Source organism: Ascaphus truei, chromosome 4 (genome assembly GCF_040206685.1).
Source record: "Ascaphus truei isolate aAscTru1 chromosome 4, aAscTru1.hap1, whole genome shotgun sequence".
Classification (NCBI taxonomy): domain Eukaryota; kingdom Metazoa; phylum Chordata; class Amphibia; order Anura; family Ascaphidae; genus Ascaphus; species Ascaphus truei.
In genome coordinates, this window is record NC_134486.1 from 258391765 (window position 1) to 258414934 (window position 23170).

The 23170-nt window shown below is 43.2% G+C and overlaps 1 protein-coding gene across 3 annotated transcripts in view; it reads right to left on the minus strand.

Moving 5' to 3' along the window:
- Positions 1-23170, minus strand: part of MOXD1 (monooxygenase DBH like 1) — a 119928-nt gene that overhangs the window by 48199 nt on the left and 48559 nt on the right. For all 3 annotated transcript variants that reach the window (XR_012801091.1, XM_075597338.1, XM_075597337.1), the window contains exon 5: positions 7144-7323. Coding sequence is in view for 2 of the 3 variants with exons in the window: in XM_075597338.1 (XP_075453453.1) it covers positions 7144-7323 (180 nt within the window). In the remaining variant the exon portion in view is untranslated. The remainder of the gene's footprint in view (positions 1-7143; positions 7324-23170) is intronic.

Consider the following 23170-nt stretch of genomic DNA (forward strand, 5'->3'; position numbering starts at 1 on the left):
TTAAAAGATCTGCAGAGTGCGATTAACCCCTTATGAGTGTGAGATACTCTGAATTCCGAAACGCTTTATGAGAACTCACCAAATGTGAGTTTTTTACTTATTGTTATTTTATCATTAATTTTTATTAAACTGTGTTACACTATTTGTGTGTTTTACTTCTCTTCCTGCATGTGATAATACGCACGAGATTATGCTTGCTGCGGATTACTAGTTGCTAGAAGTTCCAGATTCTTCATAACTGTTCCAGATCCCAGAGTGGATACAAGGCCTGATTATATCCTACATGCTGTGAGTGCATATCATATCTTCTGGTGGTTCAATTGTTAGAACGTATTACCCTATGTTTGTCTTTCTTGTCTCCACTTCCGCCTAGGTCATTCTTTTTGGGAAATATATATATATATGTAACCCTGATGTATTTTATGACTCACTGACCCCCCTCCGCGAGTGCCGAGTGGTCGCGGGTGCCGCCGGAGGCAGCGACGGACCCGCCGGCACTTCGCGAGGGTGGGGGCCAGTGCAGGGAGCGCTCGGCATCCCTGGAGCTCCGGCGGCGCACCCGGCTAGCGGGGGCCACCATGACAGATCGCGCGAGCGTGCGCCGGGTCGCGCATGCGCAGGAGGGACTCGGCGGCTAGGGAGAAGTCGCGCGAGGGCAGGCCAGAGGAAAGTGAGTTTGCGGCGGCCATTAGTAGTTCGCGTATGCGCAGGGCAAGTGCGCACGCGGCCCCAATACACAGACAGCCTCCTGGGAACTAAAACTCCCAGGAGGCATAGGGAGATAGGCACCAGGTGCCTCATAGCAGCCAATAGGGCTGGAGGACTCTCAGCCCGGGAAAAGAATAGATACAGTTCGCGGGCTTTGCGACAGGCAGTCAGGCTGAGGAGGAGGAAGGGGAAGGAAGGGTGCCGGGAGCGAGTGGCTCCTGCACCAGGTAAGGTATCCCCAAGTCCCAGGCAGGCCCCAATTCCCTGTAAGGGCAGGGGGTAACTGAAAAGGGATGGCCCTAGATAGGGAAGGTCACCCTTAGGTGTGTGAGGATGCAGGTTTGGCAGTGCCACAGCGGGTAGTGCTGTGAGCACTGACAAATAGGCACAGTGTGTGCAGTGGGTTATTGCTGCGGGTTCCAGGTTGCTGTGTATGAGTGTTGCATGTGACGCTGCATGTACTGAGTGCAGTGTGTGTGCAGCGTGTGTTACTGTCTGCAGGCTGACTGTGAGAGCTATGTGTCGGCTGCAGGCGCTGTTAGTATCAGTGAGTTATTAGGTTACAGTTAGGGACTTGGGTAGTAGGGGAGGGGGGGCAGGTTATTAACCCCGCAGGCCCTAGGAGTTATCCAAGCCACCATAGGTTGCGGTACAAGAGGGACCGGCCCTAGGTTAGGGTTGCTGTTCCCGGGAAACGGTTGGACCCACGTTGGGGGCCACAAAGACTGTGTTCCAGAGTGGGGCCGCTCTAGCGGTCCGCACGTGCAGGAGTTCGGATCCACGTTGGGGTCCACGGAGAGTATCACCTGGATAGGATCAGACGGATGCATCGCACGTCTGACCCTTTGTGAAGATTGTTGCAGGCCCGAGCACTCCGGGTAACTCTGTATCATAAGTGCACCACCGGGCCCTTAACTAAATTAGTGACTGCGCAGTCACCCACGACCCCCGTAGGAGTACGGGACATTGGTTGGGGGATTACCGGACACTGGGTGGGGGCAACGATAAAGGTGTAAGGATATATGTGTTGGGGTCATATTGCTGATTGCATGTTAGAGTGGTAAGGTTATGTTGCGTTATGGTTTTCTATGTTCTCAAGTAAAGTGTTAGTATCATATATGTGTGTTGATGTATTTCTTACCCAGGGCTATCTTACATAACGGGGATCCTGGGTAAGTGGAGGCGCTGCACCAGGTAAATGGGTAAGGGTTACCCCAGGCTCCCAGCTAGCGGAGGCTCAGATCTCCTGGAGCCAACAGGTGCACCACCGTAACGGGGACTGGTTAGACCACAGGGGCCAATGTGAGATTGGGGGGGTCAGACCGGTTCAGAAAAACCGTTACATATATATATATATATATATATATATATATATATATATATATATATATATATATATATATATGTGTGTGCATTGTTAACGTGCTAGCTGAGCTTTAATAATCAAAAATGAATAGACGATACCGTTCTGTGGCTAACAAAATTTATTTGTGCGAGCTTTCGAGATACACCAATCTCTTCTTCCGGCAATGGTACTGTACATTGAATAAAGCAAGCAAGGTTTAACTTAAAAACAGTGCATATAAGAATGTTATTTGTGACTGAAACCTAACACCCCCCCCCCCCCCTGTGTAGTATGCGATTTACGACTTTTGGTGTAGATAGTCCCTAAATGTTAATGATGTAAGAGTGTGTGTGTATGTATGTAAATAGAAATTGGTGAAGAGCCCACAGTGTATACAGCGCTTTACAAAAGGTGTGTGTGGAGTGGGAGTGTATATCACTGGTGTGGGTATGTGTGGAAATGTAAGAGGCTGTAGCATTACTAAAAGTGTGTGTAGATACGATGTGGTCCCTATTGGTATATAGGGATGGAATTACATGAGATGCATCCCAGCCTCTGTTTAAAAGCTGTGTTTAAAACAGCATGCATTGGCTTGAGGATTGGCTTGTGTAATACGAGCTTGAGACAAAAGGTGGCACTGAGTGCTCATTTGCATGTCATTTCCCAGAATTCCTTGCTGCAGTGGAAGTGCTGTATGCTGGGTGACAATGGGGAAAGACAGGGTTGCAGACCTGTCTAAGACATGCAAATGAACATACAGTAATATTTACAGTTGCTTTATGCTTTACTGTGGAGGGTTTTTGTCACTTTTTTTACCCACCATAACCTTAATGACAGTATATATATATATATATATACACAGTACACACACATTTCTTTACTATTGTTCATTTTAAGTGTCTTACATATATATTTTCATTGTTTATGCATATCTAATATACAGTAAAACAAACAACAAGTGCAAACCAAAACCTATTATTGTGAATCAAAAACTGTAAATAGAACTGAAACAGAACTATATTAAATGAAAAGACTTAAAGAAGTCTTAGAGAAATCTAGGCTCCAATGGGAAATGGGAAATATTAAATATCACCCTAGGAGAGAAATGCAGCTCTTTCGGAAGATGTTTCCAAACATCTAATGGACAGGAGAGCAAAAAAGTCAAAGCACAAGCCTCTCCAGGATCAGAAAAAGATATACATAGTGCAAAACTGCTATAATCATATAACTGTGGATTATATCATTTACTAACACTGTATATAATATATTCTGTTTATTCCTTCGTGTGTTCAAGCCTATGGGATAATTATGACTTACAAAAAGCATGAAGCATCTCATAGGGAGCAGTCCTGATGAAGGTAATGGTGAAAGATTTAGGGGGCTATGCACTAAGCTCAATGGGTTTGCGTTGTGATGTTCAAAAAAAGCACGTCCGTTAAAAAGTGAGGCCGGGGATGCGATTCACTAAGGCCTTGAGCCCATTTTTTAACGTACGTGCTCAAAACACCCACAGTGTACGTGTTGCTTTTTTTTCCCCCTGCTAGCGTTCTAAAACTTTACATACGCTAGCTGCTAGAAAAAAAAGCTGCATTTAACATTTGCATGGAGATTTGCCATCTCCATGCAAGGCTGTTACAGTCGATCGCACACTAAATAAATACATTTGAATAATAGTGTACATGAGCAGGGGGTCTCCGGAGCGGAACAGCATTGGTTTCAGGTCCGAGGACCCCCTACTTTAGGAGATACAGGCCCAGTTATGGGGTGCCGGTATCCTCTGCAGAATTTCAATGTCCCGGTCACGTGACGCGGACGCTTGAAAGTGCAGGGGATACCGGCACCCCATAACGAGGCCTGTATCTCCTGAAGTAGGGGGTCCACTGACCTTAAACCAATGCGGTTCAGCTCCGGAGACCCCCTGCACATCTGCACTATGAAACACATGTATATTAAAAAAAGATTTAACAAACATCAATACACGCCCCCCCCCCCCCTCCGCCCTAACACATACAGTACAATAATGTGCAAAATTACTATTATCCAGATATGGATAATAGATTATTTGCCCATTATTAACACTAAATAAAGTAAATAAAAACAGTAGCCAGCTAATCCAATGAATACAAGCAGTAAAAATATCAACAATGAATTAATTAAACCATTAACCAATGAAACCAATTAATTCCTAAACCAACTCAAAATGAATAGTAAAACTAAGCAATCAAACCAAAGAATTACTACAAAATTAATGAATGTAAACATTAAAAGACAAAGAAATAAATTCAAACAATATCTGAAATAACCATGAAATGCATTAGCTAACATAATACAACATTAACTACAAACGAACACCAATCGCAAACATTTTATTACCATTAAGCAGGAAAAAATGAAACAATCACATCCACATAAGAAATTTAAATTAAAAAAACCAACAGCAATACCAAGCCACAAATTCCCCCCAAATATTGGCATAATAATGTATTAATCTGTACCCTAAAGTGGTACAGATTAATATATTATCAGTCAATGTGCCTCCCCCAAAAAATCAAAAACACATCCAATGAAGAAACCTGTAAAAGAGACATTTACAAACATTCAATATATTACTTACCATTAGAAGCGCTGGCCCTCCGACTCCCGGGGTAACAGGAAGCTCACGTACCTTGAAGGCCTCCAACAGCATCCGATGCCATCCGCCATGAAGATTCGTATCAGGTACCCAAATCTTTATTCTTTCTTTAATCACCTTCTTTTATCTTCATTTGTCACCATTTCTTGATCTTCTTTATCTTCTATCTTCATCTGTCAATCCAAAAAAAAACCATGGTAAATCCCAACCGATGTTGTTTCGTCGTCTTCTTGGGCTCAAATGAGGCGTCACAGCCTTAAATAGGGCTTGTGACATCACATTTAACCTCAAAATGGTTAACAGCCACCTGATTGGCTGTTAAAACCATGTTCCGACTTTAAGGTTTTTTTTTTACATGACGTCACTTAAAGGGAATGATGCCAGCCAATCAGAATGGCTGTGCTTCATTTGCCTTTAAGATGACTTCACTAAATCCAAGATGGCCGGCGTCACATGGTATTTCAGCCAATCAGAGTGTGGAATTGGTTCCCACGATCTGATTGGCTGAAATACCATGTGACGCCGGCTTCGTCACGTCATCTTAAAGGCAAATGAAGCACAGTCATTCTGATTGGCTGGCATCATTCCCTTTAAGTGACGTCATATAAAAAAAAAAAACTTAAAGTCGGAACATGGTTTGAACAGCCAATCAGGTGGCTGTTAACCCTTTTGAGGCTAAATGTGATGTCACAGGCCTTATTTAAGGCCGTGACGCCTCATTTGAGCCCAAGAAGACGACGAGACAACATCGGTTGGGATTTACCATGGTTTTTTTTTGGATTGACAGATGAAGATAGAAGATAAAGAAGATCAAGAAATGGTGACAGATGAAGATAGAAGAAGGTGATTTAAGAAAGAAAAAAGAAGATTTGGGTACCTGATCCGGATCTTCATGGCGGATGGCATCGGATGCTGTTGGAGGCCTTCAAGGTACGTGAGCTTCAAGTTACCCCGGGAGTCGGAGGGCCACCGCTTCTAATGGTAAGTAATATATTGAATGTTTGTAAATGTCTCTTTTTACAGGTTTCTCCATTGGATGTGTTTTTTGATTTTTTTGGGGGGGGCACATTGACTGATAATATATTAATCTGTACCACTTTAGGGTACAGATGAATACATTATTATGACAATATTTGGGGGGCATTTGTGGCTTGGTATTGCTGTTGTTTTTTTTAATGTCAGTTTCTTATGTGGATGTGATTGTTTGTTTTTTTCCTGCTTAATGGTAATAAAATGTTTGCGATTGGTGTTCGTTTGTAGTTAATGTTGTATTATGTTAGCTAATGCGTTTTATGGTTATTTCAGATATTGTTTGAATTTATTTCTTTGTCTTTTAATGTTTACATTCATTAATGTTGTAGTAATTCATTGGTTTGATTGGTTAGTGTTACTATTCATTTTGAGTTGGTTTAGGAATTAATTGGTTTCATTGGTTAATGGTTTAATTAATTAATTGTTGATGTTGTTACTGCTTGTATTCATTGGATTAGCTGGCTACTGTTTTTATTTAGGTATGCCAATGCAGTGTTTAATAATGGGCAAATAATCTATTATCCATATCTGGATAATAGTTATTTTGCACATTATTGTACTGTATGTGTTAGCGGGTGTATTTAGTTAGAAATAATGTTTAGTATTTTTGTAAGCACAACATTGGTACTGCAGGCCCATTGGTCCCGCGGGGACCCCGGGACGGCCGTGGGGTCAGCCGGGGACACCCGTGCACCCCCGGCCTTTTCGGGGACCCTTGCGGGGTCAGCCAGACACCCGCCGACCTGTTGCAAAAATGTACAGCAAGAAATTTTTCAAAGTCTAGCTTTTTTTGCATCTACCTTGAGCTGACGTGTTTTGTTGAACGCAACTTTCGCGTACGCTAAGGTTGCGTTGCTTAGTGCATCCCGCTTAAGGGCAGAATTTAACGCAAACAGGGTAACGAACGAGCAAAGTTGGACGTAGAAAAATTTCCTGAAAAAAGTCAGTTTTAGAGCGCAAAGTGCCTGTTTGCGTGGCTTAGTGCATCGTGTTCAGTGCAACATCACGTTCTAAGAGCACTTTGCGCTCTAAAAACGACTTAACGGAGCTTAGTGCATGACCCCCTTAGTGTTGTACATACAAACCATGTACACTGTTTTAGTCCATCGAGTCAGTAGTAATACTATGATTCCCAAATCTATCAAACTTGTTATAATACTTAATCCAAAGGCAACACCAGTGCCGTTGATGGTGTCCAACATTAACAATATGATTGAGGACATTGGGTTCACATTGTGTGGGACTAGGAGAGTGGTTTCCAAGTGCAGAATAAGGTTCTGCCACATGTGGTCCTTATTTACTCAGCGGTGCTACTGTATGTTATAAGACACACTATCCTTAATGAGCTGTAAGGTGTTTTATGGCATAGCCTGATTAGTAAATATGGGCCATGAAGATAACAAACAACACACAACTTTGTACCTACCTCTCCACCAATGGCCCAAGCAAAAAGAACAGTCTCGCAGGTGAGAAAAACATCAGGCATGTTGGGATGATAGCATTCATGTCCATAATCCAAGACAGTGTCATTTACATTTCTGTCACATTCATATAGTAAAATATGATGCACCAAGTTTTCATGGCCTTTTTGTATCAGTGGTTCAACCTAACAAAAACAATTGCAAAATGTTAATTTTTTTAATTATTATTAGTAACAAAAACGTTGCATTCTAAAAGAAAAACTGCAAAGCTCCACACAGTGTAATGTACATCTGAAAATGAATGGTTTCATATTCTTGTTTTACTTCAAGTGATTATTCATTTTAAGAGTTAACAAGAGCAAACTTACAGCAAATGTCTGATTTTTATCTGGAAATACACATGCTCTAGTTTTGTCATCATGAAATGTTATTATTGCTTATAGGTAGATCGTTCTTATATTTTTCTAAGTAAAAAAAATCCTTGCACGTTACAGAGCATTTTGAATTTTATATAAAATTCCAGATTTATAGTAAATTAGTGCTTGTTTAGAGCCATTTCAGAACTATGCAAATATTGAGAAAATACTAATTTCTTCTTTACAGGATTGAGCTCAAAAAGGACACAGTATATTTTCCTTGATGGATAGTTTGAACAAGGTAGACAAGCGGAAGTTATGCCGAGTTTGCCCACAGAGTGGCAGACATTAGACTGTATAGTATAAAAGGGGGGAAAAAGCCGGTGACAAAAGCATGCTTATGTTTTAAAGAGTCGAGATTCTTCTGAGGGATGAAAGTGGGTTTCTTACCACTGGAAAATAGTAAAGAGAGCCTTCAGCAATGCCAATCGACATTAATGCAAGTGTTGATGTATTCAACTTCTACTTCGTCCAGAAAATAAAGCCATAGAAGTCTATGTATTAGTGCAGTGTTTTTCAATCTGCACTCTGTGGAACCCTGGAGTTCTGCAGGAGGTTGCCAAGTGTAAATCTTTTTTGATATCAATTTTATATGCAGAACTCAAAAAAGTTATTAGAATAAGTTAAACTGTAATGGTATTATTAACAATAGAAATATATGTTTGTATATCCAGAAATTATATATTTTATATATATATATATTTTAAATACCGGTGTATCCTAATTTTCCCCCTCGGCCGGAAATTGCCAGGTGAAAATAACCACGACAATTCACAGTCAATGATAAAGCTGCCCATATTTTGAAACAGTAGCTGTTGCGAGTGCCTGCGGCTGCACCTTCACTGGTGCCCTAATAAATTGCGTTTTATCCCATGGCTCCAGAGATGGTACGACAGCCCCATTTGTAAGATAGCTAAAATAGAGTTTTGCAGTTCTTAAAAGATTGAAAATCCCTATATTAGTAGTTCACGGTCTCCAACTGTGGAAGAATGAGAACCATATTTGTCACAGAAACAAAATCCTATTGAAAGCAATAGTTTTCTTTTCCTGAATACTGTAGAGCTGGTCATCTCTTCAGTCCCGTCTTGCAACCAGGAAACTTCGATACATCGCCCCCATATTTTTTAATAAAAGAGCCAATGCTGGAGCTGCAGTGCAGCTTCAAAATACAACTGAATGTAATTTCCATGTGAGATTAGGAAATGTATTTAATTGCAATTTAAAGACAAAGAAACATTCAGCAGCATGCTGGCTTGACACCTGAATTAATCTAGCAAATGCAAGACCAATCAATAAATAATGTTTAACTAAATCAAGAATGGATGAATTTAGAATAACAATTATGAGAAATATAATCTCTTTACTTAAAGAAGATAAAAGAACATGGGTTTCAAAGAGCTGGATGTGCAGCCAGGCTGCTTTAAACCATGGCCTCTTTGTGAACTGTAATTACTGGTTCAAAGGGAACTTTTGAAAAGAAATAGGATACTGCCAAAGTTTGAATTTAAATCCTTTAATGTTGTTGCTTGCAACAACATCAGCTGCCTAAAACAGAAGTATCTTTGTTTTCATTCCCTTGATGTCTTGCTTTCTAAACCTCCCAAATATCTATGAGTGAATTAATGTTCTAACAATGAGATTCAATATACCTTAAGCAAGGCACAAAAGGGCAGATTCACCAAGTGACGATACTGGGTATAGTACTCCGATACGACATTAATGTCATTCGTGTTAATGGCAGTTAACGCCGGATCGGGGTGCGATATTCTGCAGAAGCGCTTAGTCAATCCTGTCCAAAGTATTTTACTAGGTTCTTTTAAGCAGCAGGTTTAATTTAACACTTTGAATACCAAAAGGATAACATGACACCAAGTTTGTGGTAGCAGGGTCATATTATCCCGATGTCAGTAATCTCATGATTCTGGAGCCCCTTTCCTCAAATTCTATCGTGCTCAAAAAGAAATACATTTCAAACATACTGTAGCTTTACAGTCATTATGGGAGCATAGAGACTCAACATATGTATGGTCCAACTGCATGTGACTATCATCAGACATCACAAAGGCTTCAAGTTCACTAGTTTAAAAACAGAGCATAGAAGCTTAGAACATTGCAAAAGATAAATGCCTCAGCACAAATAATACATTTTCAACCTTTGGACTGTCTGAATTACAAAGCTTGCCCAGTTGATGAAACAACTAAGATAATTGAAAGAGTTTGCATCTGGCATTATTACAGGATCAAACTTCCAACCACGTAATTACATAGTGGCACCACTGTGAGTGATAACATACTTCTCAGGCCACAATACATACCTGTTAAATGCATCACACAATGGTATGCATCTGGGAGCAGCATCTGTAGATACTTTAGAGTATTTACATCTGGAATAACAGCCAGGAGTCAAAACTATATTACATAGAGTCTGATAGACATAACGTGATTCTTGATGAACATACTTACCCATGTGTGTGTCGAAGTGGCACGGCTGTCTAAACACTAGCACTATTTTACATAGCACATGTCAAGAATATTCCCTAGACTCCTACTCCCTAAGACAAGGTGCATCTTTATACAGTACCTACACCTAAGGGACAAGCTTCCTATCAGTCATTACTATCTATCTACATACTTTGAGCTACATACTCATGGATACCTAGCCAATAACTGATTTCCCTCTTTACATAATATGGTACTATAAAGGTATATTAATACCTCATCCAAAGCTATTTCTCAAGAGGAGGATCAGTGATAAGTGGCATATTAGAAGGTATACCTTTTGGTTTACTGAGAGGCTTGATATCTTAGCAATATCAGTAGCTTTAGGTTTTTAAGATTTATTTTAATCATTAATAAAGTTTATATGTTGTATGTTTAGCGCATTCATAGACCAGGATTTAATACCACTCAGGTCTGCGGTGCGCCCTAGTGGGGATCTTTCCGTGTGTCTCTTACACACATATCCCTTTTAACTAAGATAATTGGAAAGAAAATGCTGAATAGTAATTTGACACGCATCTTACAGATGAATGAGGCATATTATTCATAATACACTTGCTTCTTGATCATGACACACAAGATGCGTTCTCCATAGCTGTGTTTAAACAAGCACACCGCGGTATTTGTTCAATCCATAATGTTCTGTCTTTGCCTTGCTACAGTAATGCTCTTTAAAATTTGTCATCCCACTCAGCTATGTCACACACACAATGTATACAGGTATATACAGTGTATTTTTGGCTGTATAACAAATAAATGGAATATTCATGAATACAAGGCAAAAGACATTCCACATAAAGGTGAAAGTCATATACTGTTCAGTAGAAGATAGAATACAAACGTCATCAAAATTATCTTGTGTTTATGGTATGTACCAAACCTCCCACATTCTATCTAGCTTCAGAGTGAGTAGTTGAAACAATATGTGAAAAGAAGAGAAAGTAGCCTCGAGACCTTCGGTGACAGGGTGGCATGACTGCCAGGGCAAGGCTCCCCCTTACAGGTCGGCTGGGTGACACACTGGTGAGGGCTTCAGGGGGAAGTTATATCAGGCTTGGGCAGGAGCAGTGAATCATCCTGCGCCCTGCCATCAGAGTTTAAGGATGTCTGCTCCCATTATGCAGGAGCTCATCAAGAGGCTTCAGGTCAAGGCCTGATTGTTTGAGGTGGGATGGCTGAAGCAGCAGCTGGCCGTAGTGGTGGGAGGAGGGACACCACTTGGAGTCACATGGGGAGGTGTCGGACCAGCGTGTGCGCAGATGCACTAGGCCCCAGCAGGGCTGTCAGAGCGAGAAGTATACCCGAGATGTGCAGGGACTCAAGAGGTCCCCCTCCATTTTGTGGTACATACCTGAGTGGCGTGCGCTCAGGCACGCTGGATCCCCTGCAAGAGCCCGAAGTTCCGAGGGGTCATGGGGCATGGAGCAGTTCAATGGCTAGATTGGCTGGGGATAAGAGGGGGGCACTCGCTCCTGTATCTCTCCCAGCTCCCTTTTTTTTAGCTAACCCCTCCTTAGTCCGCGCTTATGTCCCAGCAACAAATGTATTGACTCCATCGCGTGCATTATAATAGGAGCAACGCGATGGCGCAACGGCTTGTTGTGATCACTGGAAGTCACTTCAATTTGATATTTTCGGCGACCGCAGCATGACGTCAGCGTCGCCGGGACTATAAGCACGGCCTAAGATGTCCCACAGGTGGGTGAGGCTTGGCCTATGTCACTAGGAACCCCTATAGTAATAGAAGCGATCTCATTATGTGGGGCAGGGCAAGGCAGACCTGAATTGTCCATTGGGAACAATGGCACATTGACAAGGACCTACGAAAAGTTTAAGGCCCAAAAACGCTCAGATGATTCAAAAATTAAAAAAGGAAACTGCTAAATCAAACATAATATTTTTCTTTAATTGAATTGCTTTACATTACCATTTTATTATAATAAGACATCTACAAATGCTGAAGAATATATACACATGCATGTAATGTAAATAAAATTGTGAGATATTATAGAAAGTTGAATAATCAAGAATTAATAATAAATAGTGTAACAGCATAACAAAATAGTACAATGTAGAGTGTTGGATATCTGAATAAAGTTTAATGTTATTAGCTCTGACTTAAGTAAATGTACATTAAACATTAACTTTGTGGCTCTGTTTGTTAGCAAATTCACGGACTATATCTTCCAATTAATTTTTTTTGTAAAAACTCAATGTCAATTGATAGTAGTGTAAGTGAAGATAGTCATTTCTGTCCCATAGTTTATTTATAGATCTATCTTGGGTATGATTATGAGAGTACCCAGGTCCTACAAAGACTTGAATATAGCCCCGGCCATGGGGGATTATTGGCTTTGTCTGGGAGGTCAGCAGGGTGGGTGGGGGAGCTACCACAGAAGCCTCACAGCAGCGTTTAGGGCATACAAGTCAAGGGTTAGTGGAAGTGCTCTGGTCACAAGAGGGAGAGCCAGTAAAGAGCAAGCGGGTAGTGAGTGCAGCTGGGGACTTGGCAGCTATCCTCAGGGGTGTGCTGGTGGTGCTAGAGGGCCAGAGCAGTGCCATACAGGGGGGCAAGGGGAGTTATCAGTGGATCCTCTCACGACTAGGCTTGCTTCGCTGCTGGCATGGGTGGGGCCCCTGCAGGCCTGAAGGTGGTGCTAGTGTTGTGGCATCCTCAACAGTTGAGGTGGTGGCCGCTCTGAGTGCCATGTCAGTGGTTATGGCTGAGGCTGGCAAGGGATTGGACATATGCTTCAAGGATGCTTACACATCCGTCACCAGTCCATTGGGATTACATTTACCTGCTGACGTAAAAAAAATAATATATGGTTGGGGGAGTACGTCGAAATATTGTCATTACTGCCAGGTTATAGGGAAGTGATAACGAGATCTAGCAAGAAAAGCGAGACCAAAAAAGGAGGACGTTGAGAAATGATTATTCCCACAGCCATTTTCTAATTGACTCCAGGCCTTCTCTATACTTGCTTGCGTGATTGGCAAAAAATCCCCTCAGTTATGCTCAGCTCTGTTAAAGTACCAAGGCATGATTAGTTTTGGTTACAGAAATCATAGCGAAATGGGTTGCTAGCTCTATGAAGAGCAGTTTCACCAATAATTGGTGGCATGTAAGCAATTGTCCTGGGATGCAAAATATATAGATACTGTATATGGATCAAGCTCATGACAATGGAGAGGCCGGCCTCCTTTCTCTTTGGTGGTGGTCAACAGTGGGGCTGTGACGGTGAGGGGATAACCAGGCCATCAATAAAGGTATTATGCCCTGCTGGTTACCTCTGAGCCACATTTGGGGTTTTAGAGTGTCAGCTCTTGAACCTGTTTGTTGTACATGAAATGCATGATTGTATGACAATAAAGAATTTATGTATGTTATACCTTTCCAGGAGTGCTAACCAGTGGAGATTGAGAGGCTATGAGTTTCAAGGGGGGTTTGCGGTAAGTGTTGTCAGATTGTATCTAGGTAACCAGGGTCCAGAGTTGCTGGTCACCCCAAAAATGTATCCAGGAATCAGGTCAGATTCCTGTGGACATGTAGTCAAAATCCTCCCTTGAAAAGTTTCTCGACTCACCGCCAGGTTTCCCTGCTTCAGCACAGACCACAAAGGTAAATGGGGGCATAGAGATATGTGTATCCCGGGTACAGTCAGGGATCCCTAGGTTAGTGGAGTTCCCCCCAGTATATGCCCAGATCACCCGGACCCGGTATAGGGGTTACGGGGTGCTCCAACCATCGATAAGGTTGCGAGACTGTTTTTAGTCTAAGTCCAGATTTCAATGTATTTTGAATGCAGCCCTGAAAATGAACCCATGCATTATTTCATTCTACTTAGAAACACTATTCGTTATAGGAAGGGCTAGGAGGGCTGAAAATATGAGCTGGGGACTTCCAGGTCCGTGGTTCAGAGAGACCATAACGCTACCAAGCTTGGTGCCACCAAGTCTGCTCGGGTCCGGACATGAAAGCCTCAGAGGTTGCCAAGGTGTGAAAGCCATTTGGGCACCGGAGTTATGCTCAAGTACCCACGTCTTGGGTTGAATGGTGGTCCCGGACCACCATTTGCCCCAAGTCAGACTGTGAGGAGCCTAACTCAGCAGATGGCTTCTGACTGACAAGTGGCAGAAGTGCCAAGTTAGCGCATGCCCTTGTCAGAATACAAATCCGTGCTTGCCCGGCTTGGATAGGCTGGCAACGCTCTGATTGGCTGGTAAAGATTTCTCCCACGCTCGGATTGGCTGGAGTATTTCATGAATGAACTTGAAATAGTATAAGAAACCCAGCAGCCAATCCGGTGTTGAGATTCTCTAAGATTGAGCGCCAAGACAGCAGCGGCAAATTTTAAATCACCAAAAGATGCTCTTGGAGAAATAGATGCGAGCCGGCTTCAGAAATTTCAAGGTGAGAAATTTTCTAAGTTCCACTTTCGGGGCCAAGTTCTCAGAATAGAACGTAGCGGTCACAGCTTTGATTGCAAACTGAAAAGAGTACCAGAACATTTGGTACTATCTCCCGGTCAAGGCATTTTGGTGTCTCCGGAGCGGATACAGTGGTGGCATCAGGAACTTCATGCCGATTTGAGTTCCAAGACACTTCGGGCTAAGTCCCGGTCAACTAAAAACTTTGTTGTATGGACTGTAGAAGCTAGGAAAGTCTCGTTTTTTCACCCAGACCCACAGTCAGTGTCTCTCTCTTGTATTTTTGTCATCCACTGTGTGTACGTCTGTTTCAATTGAATAAATGACAATTTGTTTTACACCCTTGTTTTGCTCAATGTTATGATCCCAGTAAAAAGGTTTAAACACCTGGTCTACCGTGACAAGGGCATCCTTCGGTTTTCTGGCCAGTAGTAGGAAGGGTCAATCCTGGACCTTTAATGAAGGTGAATGCAAGTTTAGCAGTTGCCAATTTCTGCGTGAGTGCTTGGCCTGCAGTGGTGCCCATTCCACTGCAAAGTGCTACTGCAAGGGCAGGGGAAAACCTGTGTAGTTTTTTGCTTCAAAGGAAGGTTACTTCAGTGAGCATCAAAACGATAGGCTGGTTTGAGTTTCGGTTGTGTTAGAGGAAAAGGAAGGTAACTGAGAGGTAAGGAACTTGAAGTCTGTTAGGGAGCACAGCGGCATTGTGAGGGAGACGATTCTGAGTGATGTAAAGTTAGGGAGGATGGCAGGGTTGTTGTCTCCCCCCCCCCCACCCCCATCTCACCCTCCCTATGCCGGAGCTTAGAATTTCCCCATTAAGAATTTTTGCTAAGAAACAAGTGGAGTCTTTCCAGTTGATCCAAAATGTATCTGACCCTGAGGGATCGATGGTGAATGGCGGTATTGACAAGCAGCTTTGCTCTGTGGACTAAGCTAGTTTCAATCAAGCTGCTGCCTTAGTGGACAGGCATGGGCAGGGTGCGCTGCTTGCAAAAGCAGACAAACTCTGCTTTCCGGTGCTTTCATCTGCTTGGTTGCAAGGTGGATGAGCATTATTTTGTGGATTTTTTTCTGCACATGGGGTGCGCTGTTTTGGTTTATTTAAAAACATTTAGCACTTTCCTGGAGTGGGTAGTTCGGAAAAGAGTACAGGCAGTGGGGGTAATGCACTACCTCAATGATGTTTTGTTAGTGGGCCCTGGGGTTCAGAATTGTGTTCCAGATGGCTGCAGGAATTTTTGGAATCCCATTGGATGTTGAGAAAACCGAGGGCCCTTTGACAGCCCTCAGTTTTTTTGAGACTGAGATTGATTTGGTTCTAATTTTTTAGGGTAGGCTGCCCTATACGTATTGATAATCTGGGATTTGTTCATTGGGAGAAAATGTTTTGCTTACAATGGGACCAGGTAGAGTTTTTTGGTTGAGTAGGTGAAATTTGAGGTGGGACCAGCTGTTCCCAGAATTGTTGACCTTTGCTAGGGATAGGAGGCCCACACGGTTTTGTTACTCTTGTTGGGGGCTATGATGTGGTTTCGGTAAAATCTCTGGATTTAATTGATACAATGAGGAAGGATGGGGTGGGGCGTGGGGCGAGTTATCTGGTATGACATTGTGCATAGGAATAATTAACCATTAATTTTAAAAATATATACAACTAAGCGCTCTACCTATTAATTCAAAAACAATAAAGTGTCAGTGCCTAAGGCTGCGGTCCCGCTAGCGCTGAGCGGGCGGTGCTTGGCGAGGTGACTTGCATATATATATATATATATATATATATATATATATATATATATATATATATGCAAATATAGCTGTGTGCTCATCTGCATGTCTTAGGCAGGTCTGCAACCCCGCCTTTCCCCATTATCACCCAGCATACAGCACTTCCACTGCAGCAAGGGATTCTGGGAAATGACATGCAAATGAGCACACAGTGTCACTTTTTGCCTCAATAACCATTTTTAACATGGTTCCCTATAGGCTTAAGCTTGCTGCATGGTCACAGCTTTGAGCACAGCCAGGGTTAAGGTGCATACCCAGAAAACCACCCACAGACAGCTGTTTCGACCTTGATGGGTCTCATCACTGTGGGGTTGATTTTACTGGGAATGCAAGAGAGGCTATGGAATAGGCTAAACCATAATACTGAGTTAAGTTATGGTGAGTAAAAAAAGTGACAAAAACCCTCCACAGGAAAGCAAATATGCAAATATAACTGTATGCTCATCTGCATGTCTTAGGCAGGTCTGCAACCCCGCCTTTCCCCATTATCACCCAGCATACAGCACTTCCACTGCAGCAAGGGATTCTGGGAAATGACATGCAAATGATGAGACCCATCAAGGTCGAAACAGCTGTGTAGCTGGGACTGTGCCCCCTTGGCCCTGTGGCATCGGCTCCTTCGGGAGTCTTAAGCCACTTGCTGCTTTTGGGGGGGCACGCCATCCTGAGCTGTGAGGATTGATCCTGAGCGAGCGGTTCTGAGCGAGCAGATGCGGAAGTGAGGGGCCGGCACCTTTGCCCTGGGACATCGCCTTTAATGGCTTAAGTCCCTTGCTGCTTTTGGGGTGCAGCACCTGATCTTGGGAGAGCAGAGATGACGTCGCAAGCTGGAATGCGCAATTCCATTCGGTTCCTGATCGAGGAGACCGAGAGATGTCGAGTGAACCTGCAGTGGATAGTGGAGAAGGTGCTGAAGCAATTGATTGGTCTGGACGCTGAGAGGATCTTCTGCCTTCAGGATTTCCCTGCGCAGGGGATTTATGACCTGACCTGTTTTCAAGAAGCGGATATTTGGTGCACTTTTGAAAAGTGCAAGGAGAAGTCTGGTGACCCGATCTTACAAGGCATCAAGGTAATTCCAAGTTTTATGCTAGAGGAGAGACCACTTGTACTTCACATGTACAATCCGTATGCAAGGAAAGAGGAGATTGTGACGTTTTTGAAACGGTATTGTGAAATGATCACAGGAGGTGAAGAACTTAAAAACCCGTATGGCATGTACAACGGGAAGAGACGTTTCTGGGTACGGTTCAGACGGGATCCATCATGTGTGGGAGGAGTTACACATCCACCGGCCATGTTTAATATCAGAGGAGACAGAGGATTTTTGTTTTACCCGGGACAGCCTCTATATTGCAGGCATTGCCACACTTATGGACATACAAAGGAGGGTTGCACAAAAACGGTTATTGTGTGCCGAAATTGCGGGGAAGAGGGACATACCGCAGTCAACTGTGGTGTCCCTAAGAGATGCCATCTTTGCGGAGAGGAAGGACACTCGGCATGGCAGTGCACTAAAAGGACATATGCCCAGACAGCTAAAGGGGACAGTGTGCTAGAAGAAGAGGAAGAGACAGTTGAGGGTCTGGGAATTTTTGAGATGGAGAGTTCCCAAGAGGGAGGGCTTGATCCTGCTATAACAGCAATGTATGAGGAGGATTTAAGAAGAGAAGAAAGGGTAGAAAGTGGCCCAATAGAGGGGGAGGTGGAAGTGGAAATAATGGATACGACTGGACCCAAGAAAGGGGCGCAAAAGCGCAGTTTACAAAGTGACATTGTTTGTACAGGTGAAGGGGAGGGGAAGAGTGAGCAACGGCAAGATAGGGGGGTGAAGGCAAAGGTTTGTGCACTGGATCCGGCCAGTTTTGACGGGAGTGGGGAAGAGGAACTGACCGTGAGCAAAGGGAAAGAGGGAAAAAAGGAGTTAGATAGGGAAGCGCAAGAAACAGAGGAGGTACCCAAACGGAAAGTGGTTGTGATAGATAAAGAAAAGAGGGAGAAGGAGGTGAATGCAGGAATTAGTGGAGTTAAGGAAAAGGAGTCAAAAGAAAAGACAGGACCAAAGCGTATGGTAGGGGGGACAAGCAGAAGTGAGAGCGAAGGAGAAATAGGGGCAAGGACAGCGCTAGGAGAGAGAAAACCAAAACAAATCCAGGACTCAGGAGTTGAGGTCAAAGTATCAGAAAGTAAGGTATTGGGGGCAGTATCAGAAAGTAAGGTAAGAGGAGGGGCAGGACCTAGTGGGCCGGAAGAAACACTAAGGGAAAGAGATTTAAGGCAGAAAATAGCTGAGGTTGAGGAAAAAGTGGGGGAGTCAGATTTTTGGATTGCCAGTATTAAGCAGAATAGTCCAGGAGCGTCGCCCGAATCAGTGATGAAAGATTTACAATCTATACTGAACTGGAAAAGGGACAAAACAAAAGAAGTGTTTGATAATATGAGAAAAAACAAAAAAGCAATTTTAGGAAAGGCAGGGAGGGTGTAAGGTTTTTTTGAGATGTTATTTTCTCTTTAGATAAGTGGTAACTTGTAAGGATAGGATGAAATGATGATATTATGAAATGTATGGATTTTTTGTAATGTTTGGGACGGTTTATTATTTTCAAAAATGTTACTTTTGTATATAAAACTGGAATATGAATAAAACTTTATAAAAAAAAAAAAAAAATATATAATATATATATATATATATATATATATATACATATATATACAAGTCCCCGCTCACGCGATGCACGCCCGCTTAAGAAAATAAAAAAAATATACTTACCCGCTCGCTCAATATTCTGCAATGCCGCCCCCCCCACTACCCCCTCCCCCCACGCGCGAGCAGACGCAGGACACCCACCACGCATGCTTTGAGTGCCAGCGCTCTCAGCGCTAGCACTCAAAGCTAGCAGGGCCGCAGCCTAATGCACCGAAAGTGATTATACAGTAGTGCACAAACAATATATAATAAATTGTAACAAATAAGAATTAGAACAATTAATGGGTAATAACTCAAAAATAGTAGGTGAATCCTATAGTGACTATTAGGTCAGCTATTAGTAAGGCAGCCAAAAGGACATACAACAAGTCAATCCAAATGACTTGTGCAACAATGTAACAGTAAAGAGAACAAAAAGCCCTTGGCGCAGACAAAGTCAATATTACCATTCCTGGATTATGATAATTGGATCAGTACCAAATAGTGTTCGCTGATCCAAAGAAAAGCTCCTCAAGGACTGGAAACTGTAAGTACAAAAAAGAAGAAAACACAACATTGTGCAGCAACCTCCACAGTGTGAATCGCTTGCACAAGTCAAATGCCTACTTACAGCAAATGAATAGGTCTCAGGCAATGGAAGATGTCTTTAGCTTCAATCAGAAGTCTCCAACATACATGTACCCATGAATGAATAGAAATAAAACATAGCATGGTACAAGAGATACATTTATTTAAAAAAAACGCCAGCCCATAAATTTACATTCACAGTGTTTCAAGTCTTGACACCGTCCGCAGTATGGGTATCTGGTGTTAGGCGCTAGCACCTGGGGTCGGCGTCACACTCCTCTCCTCCTCGCGGCTGCAACTCAAATCAGACCCTCCCCCGGTGACATCATTGCTATGCCAATAACTTCTCCTCCCTGCTGACGAAGGCAACTAGCTCCGCCCTATGCGTTTCGTGACTCAGATATCACTTCCTCAGGGGTTTGGAGCTGTACTAACATTGCTACCTATTTATAGCTAAAACATTAACCCTCTGACTCCCTGCACAAATATCGCTAGGACAAGTCATGAGAAAAATAATAAAATTAACCCATGCGCTTCTCTGTAGACTATAATAGACAGATGGCTAATGGGCAATATAATAAAACATGTTAAACATGCATATTTAAAACACAAAATGCTGCACTGATCAAGTATTAATGGAACTGCAGGGGACAACCCTGGCAATCCATCACAAATGGGAAACACACTACACAGAAAGTATCATTCCCCCTAGAGAAGGATTGAATCAAAATGAATTGACTGTGCTGGCTCTTGCTATAGATTCCCTAATAGACTCTCTGTAACGGATCGGGGGACTCGCTCTTCCCAGCGTGTCCCCGTCACCTTGGTCCCTCCGGCTAACCCTTCCCTTTCCTTGCCTTCATGGTCCCTGCTCTGCTTCCTTGCGGCGTGCTCGGCGCGCTCCCGTTCACGGTCCGCGCACTCGCGCGGTTCTCCCGCTGTGCGTTCCCGGTCCCTGGTCTCCCGTCAGGGGACTCGCGTCCCTCGGCGCACCTCCATCCCCTCACCTACTTCCTCCGCTCCTTCCCCCTCTCTTACCCTTCAGCCGAGCACCTCCTCCGTGATGCTTCCCCCTCGCTCTGGCACTCGCGTATTGTGCGCACGTGACCGCGTAACAGAGGGTACGCGCACCCGCTCTATTTATCAATCCTCCCTGATACTGGTTCCGCCCCTCGGAGCTCAAAGGCCATTACCCTAGACTACCTCCCTGTCTCCTCCCCTGCTCTCACACACCAATCCCTGCAAGCTCCCAGACAAACCCCTGCTCCACCCCTTCCTGCTATTTGTCCTCCCTCCTTTATATCCTCAGTCTGTCCTCTACTTCCTCACTCTGCATACTGTAGCTTTCCTGTAGCTCCTGTGTGTGCAGTGTCTATGCCCAGCTCCCTTGTCTATTTCAGCTCTGGTTCCTGTCCCTGCCCTTGTTTGGATTTCCTTGGTTTGAACTTGAACACTGCTTTGGACTTTGACTACACTGCCTTCTCTACCCTTGAACCTTGGCTTCCGGACATCACTACGTTGCTCTCTCCTATCCCTGGACTTTGGCTCTTGGACTACTACCTTCCAACCTCTGGCGCCCCGGACTCAGCAAGTATAATGTTAACCTTTACTCACCAGGCCCGGCAACGCAATTACCACACTCTGGGCATGCCCTCACTGCTGTGGGTGCGTGTTATACCCATACCCACCTCAGTACTGGGGACTGGCCAAGTCTGCAGGCATACAGGCGTTACACTCTCGTCATATACTGCATCACTACAACACTAATAAAACAATATAATAAAATAGTTGTTTTGTGGAAACATCTTATCACCTTTAGAAGTGGTAATGAGATCAGAACTTATAGTCAAGGGACTATTTAATTCACTTTTAAAAAGGGCACCAAATCAAATTCAATATTTAAACCCTCAGGGGCCAATGTTCTAAGGGTATAGATTCAGAAGCTTTCGCATCTGGATATTACATTCATTCTGTTGCCACCTCTCCAATTTGGTTTGGGGCAATCTATCCCTTAACATATCAGGCCTTCCGGGTTTTGATTGTGTCTGGTTTTAAAATGATTAGAGACACTATGGACACATTTGGACAAAGGTGACATGAAAAATGGACGCATTAGCGTTCCCATGGACGTACTTGAATCTTCCAAATGCTTTATTCACCGCCCTTTCTCCGGGGGCATTATAAAAAATCAGTACTGACTAGGTAAATGCCTTGGTTGTGATACACCCAGTATGGAATTCCAAGATGTGATTTCCATTGATTCACCTTCTTACCAAAAGTCTAACAACCAAATTAGGGGTCACCCTCAATTGCTTTCAGGGAATGGAGGACCTTATATAGGAGCTCCCAAATTCCACATGGATGGGGGCATGATTTGGAGCTTAGCAGCAGTCCCTTTCATTAATTGTTCAAAAACGAATTAATTCTTCTGTAAGATTGCATACTAGAGAAAGGTATAATGCGATCAGGAGTTTAGATCTTGTCATAGCTCTGTAAGAGATGTGTGCAGAGGTGAAAACAGGAGACTGCTTTTGGAAAATAAGGCTTTTATTTCACCCAAAGCTTTAACAGAAAATATTGCTTCTGTACAGCATATAAGGAGCAACCAAAATAAAGATACATCGCTCTTATCAAGAGCACTGACTAATACATTAAATTAGTCCTATCTGTGGGTTGGAAGGTTAAGCCACTTACCAACAATAACATAAATGTAGTCTTAGGCAAGTTTTCAACACCTGGCTTCCTCCTGGCTAGGATAGGGAGTGAGAAGGTCCATGGTGCTGGGTGATCTCTCTTGCGCGGTCCAGGTGCAGCACCTTCCTGGATCAGAGACCATTGCAGTTACTACTGCATGGTTTTTAAAGTCTACTAATGAGGAAGCTGAGGAAATCAATTAAGGCACCATGCTTTAGCATTAACCTCCTCAGTTCTGTATTGGCTATATAAACAGGCTTTCTCTATCTATCTGACTGCGGATCAACCCTTTCAAAAGCTCTAATAAACCAAAAACACAGCTAGAGTTCACCATTGAGGTGGTTTTAGATTTCCTAGCACACAAGTTTTCTCGGGGGTTTGACGTTATATGGCGTGGCCTAGTCCACTCTAAAAAAAAATCAATATTTCTGGCTATTCAGATGTGCAACATTGTCTAGAACTATTATGCCCAAACACAAACACTTCCACCAGGGACATTGAACCCCTCTTCCTCTTTCTGTCATAGGTGATGCAGCCCGGTAGGACTAACACAGCAGGAGTCCCATTTAGAAGCAGGGAACCTTGCTGTGTTAATCCTGATATGCCATTAGTCTGGTCTTGGGGCATCCTGCGAACAGGCGGATGTCAGAAATTGGCCATTGGCAGTTTCCCTGCCGACTACACAACAAACCATCCGGCTGCATCTGTAGATAAAAATATCGGCTTTTCATTTGTATCAGGGTGACACTAATGATTGCTATCAGATCATCAATGTTCTGAAAATATCTGCCACTCAGTGGCGCATGCATGCAAATCGTTAAAGGCAGCCACGACTACTGTAGCTCGGTTTTTTTGCCTACTTCATCTTTTTGGGGAAGGCTTGCGTATCTCACCAAATGTTTCTAGCTGGCAATCCTATTCCCTAGAAAA